At 44.6% G+C, this 2,383-nt stretch overlaps 1 protein-coding gene across 1 annotated transcript in view; it reads left to right on the top strand.

Moving 5' to 3' along the window:
- Window positions 1–1,535, top strand: part of P3h2 (prolyl 3-hydroxylase 2) — a 141,130-nt gene extending 139,595 nt beyond the window's left edge. Inside the window, exon 15 of the mRNA XM_028783895.1 lies at window positions 381–1,535. Coding sequence (XP_028639728.1) covers window positions 381–473 — 93 coding nt within the window. The 3' untranslated portion in view covers window positions 474–1,535. The remainder of the gene's footprint in view (window positions 1–380) is intronic.
- The last annotated feature ends 848 nt before the right edge of the window (window positions 1,536–2,383 follow it).

The raw sequence follows: 2,383 nt of genomic DNA on the forward strand, positions 1-2,383 counted from the left end.
CTCTCTCTCTCTCTCTCTCTCTCTCTCTCTCTCTCTCTCTCTCTCTCTCTCTCTCCTCAGTAGTGCCATGTCTGAGATGAGAAACTCTGGCCTTCAGACACAGAAAGACAGGGCCAAAAACCTTATCAAGTGAGGAATGGTGGTACCCAGGAGACAGAAAGGGTAGAAAACCTTCTTCCTCAGGAGCTTCCTCAGAAGGTAATTGCTTAAAACGTGGAGATGTCTAAAGAATGTACCGGTTTGGCTGAAATAGGCTTATCCATGACTGGGTGTTGCACCAATCTGTGCACAGATGGCTGGCTGGAAATGTTGGGGAAGCATCTGCTGCCCAGGCTAGTTATTACGCTTGTACCAGAAATGTGTCAATTGTCTTTTTGCAGGAGCGGATAAAGGCGGATGAAGTGATTGCCATCTTGGATCAAGAACAACACGGGAAGCATGGACTGAATATTAACCCCAAAGATGAGCTATAGAAAACAGAGTGTTCTATTGAATATTTATTTAAATAGATAATCTTATGAGAACCTTTTTATTTTTGTACAGAGCCGTGGTATAAATTAACAGGATACTATGAGTTGTTAGATTTCCCCCTCTGTTCCTAACTTGATTCACTTTGCTTTTTTCTGGGCCTCCTTCAGTTCATCATTCAAAGCCCAGTCACACCCTCAAGCACACACCACACAGAGTCACAACACACACAGTCTATATGCCACACAGGTAAACATATAACACAAATACACTACAGAAGCACACACGTGCCACATACACATGCCACAAATTCCCAAACATGTCATACATACATAAGCATACCCAAACGCATACCACCTAGATACACAAATACTACATTACATAACACACACACACACACACACACACACACACACACACACACACACAGTTAATTTGCTGCATATGCAGAAGCTCAACTTGATGGGCTGGTACTCAGCATCCTACAGCTAGAGTATGCCCTGAGTCTAAAGATAGAATGTGGACTGGTCTCAGGCCTCTGTGGTTTGCTGCCTTTCCCCATCGCCTCTCATAGTACTGATGGCTGAGAGTTCAGACTCTTCACAGCAAGCTTGCCTTGTGTCTATGGAGCCTCAGGAAATAGTCTGCAGGGCCCCAAGTATCACAGGGAGCAATGTCTTTAAGACTTGAAGAAGCCACCTCTGGAATAAGGATCGTGATGGGGGCCATTTTGGGTAGAACGTTAGGACTGGTATTTTCAACAGAAGTTCTGATTCTCCTCCACAGTGCTCTGTAAAGGGAAGCTCCAATTTGTCCTTAAACAGGCACACAGAGGTTCCAGCAGCACAGGTTCACCCCTGTGATAATGAAAGAATGTCTTTAATCCCCCCGCCCCAGGAGCTACTGCTTGGCTGCTGGAGAGGGGCTGCTGCTGGTATAAATTCAGAACTGTTTCTCACAGGCTGCACCTTGGCTGCCTCTGTTGGGCAGCTTCTTCTCTGTGCTGCTGTCAGCTCACAGAGGCATGCTGTGTCTGAAATTTGAATAAAGGGAGCCTTGTTACAGCATTTGTCTTTTGATGCACACCCATTTTATCTTCCGATGATGCTTTTGTAACTACCTGGGACAACCCAGGACCAATGGAACATGCCAACTCTGTCAGCAGACAGTGAGCTGCAAGAAAGTGGATAGCTTGCTTTGGAGGGAACAGGACTGGCTAGCAAGCTGTAGTGTTAATTCTGAGAACTCAAAGACTTAGGGGTTCACTGCAAAAGTTCTGCTCTGCCTTACCCTAGCCTCCAGGAGACCACACCCACTCTTGTAATGTGCTCCAGTAAAGGTGAGGTTCACTTTCTGCCACTTGTGATCTAGTTAGTGCTAAAAACATTTGTTCACTAAAACTGAGAAATTCAACTACAGTGCTGTGTGCTGTTGGCCTACTGCTCCCAAAACAGAATCCTTGATGCATCTCTGCCAGAAGAATGGGGGAAGCTCTAGACTCCCAGGTGACCTAGAGCGACTCCCTTCTTCTTTCTGGCCTCCAGTTCCTTTTCTGAAAATGGTGTAACTCATTATAATTGTTTCCAAAACCTTCTGCCTTGCTAAAGATACAAACCAAACACAAACCAATGGCAAGACTAATTCTAGAAATATTGAAAAATACAAGCAAATTTCTTTTGGCTAACATGTAAGAGCAGCAAGTGACGTCACGACAGGTGTATGTAACTATAAAACTTTTGCCCCGACTTTAGGGTTAACAATTCATGATATGTGAACGGTTGATTTGTTTGCTCACCACTGCAAAGCACTTGCTGACACACAGAATCCGTGATAGACAGATCTGGGCAAGGATCTAATTTCTGTTTTCTGGTTACAAGACATCAACAAAGAAATAAGTCCTTGGCTCTGCATAGGT

This window comes from Grammomys surdaster, unplaced genomic scaffold (genome assembly GCF_004785775.1).
Source record: "Grammomys surdaster isolate TR1022 unplaced genomic scaffold, NIH_TR_1.0 1166, whole genome shotgun sequence".
Taxonomy (NCBI): Eukaryota; Metazoa; Chordata; class Mammalia; order Rodentia; family Muridae; genus Grammomys; species Grammomys surdaster.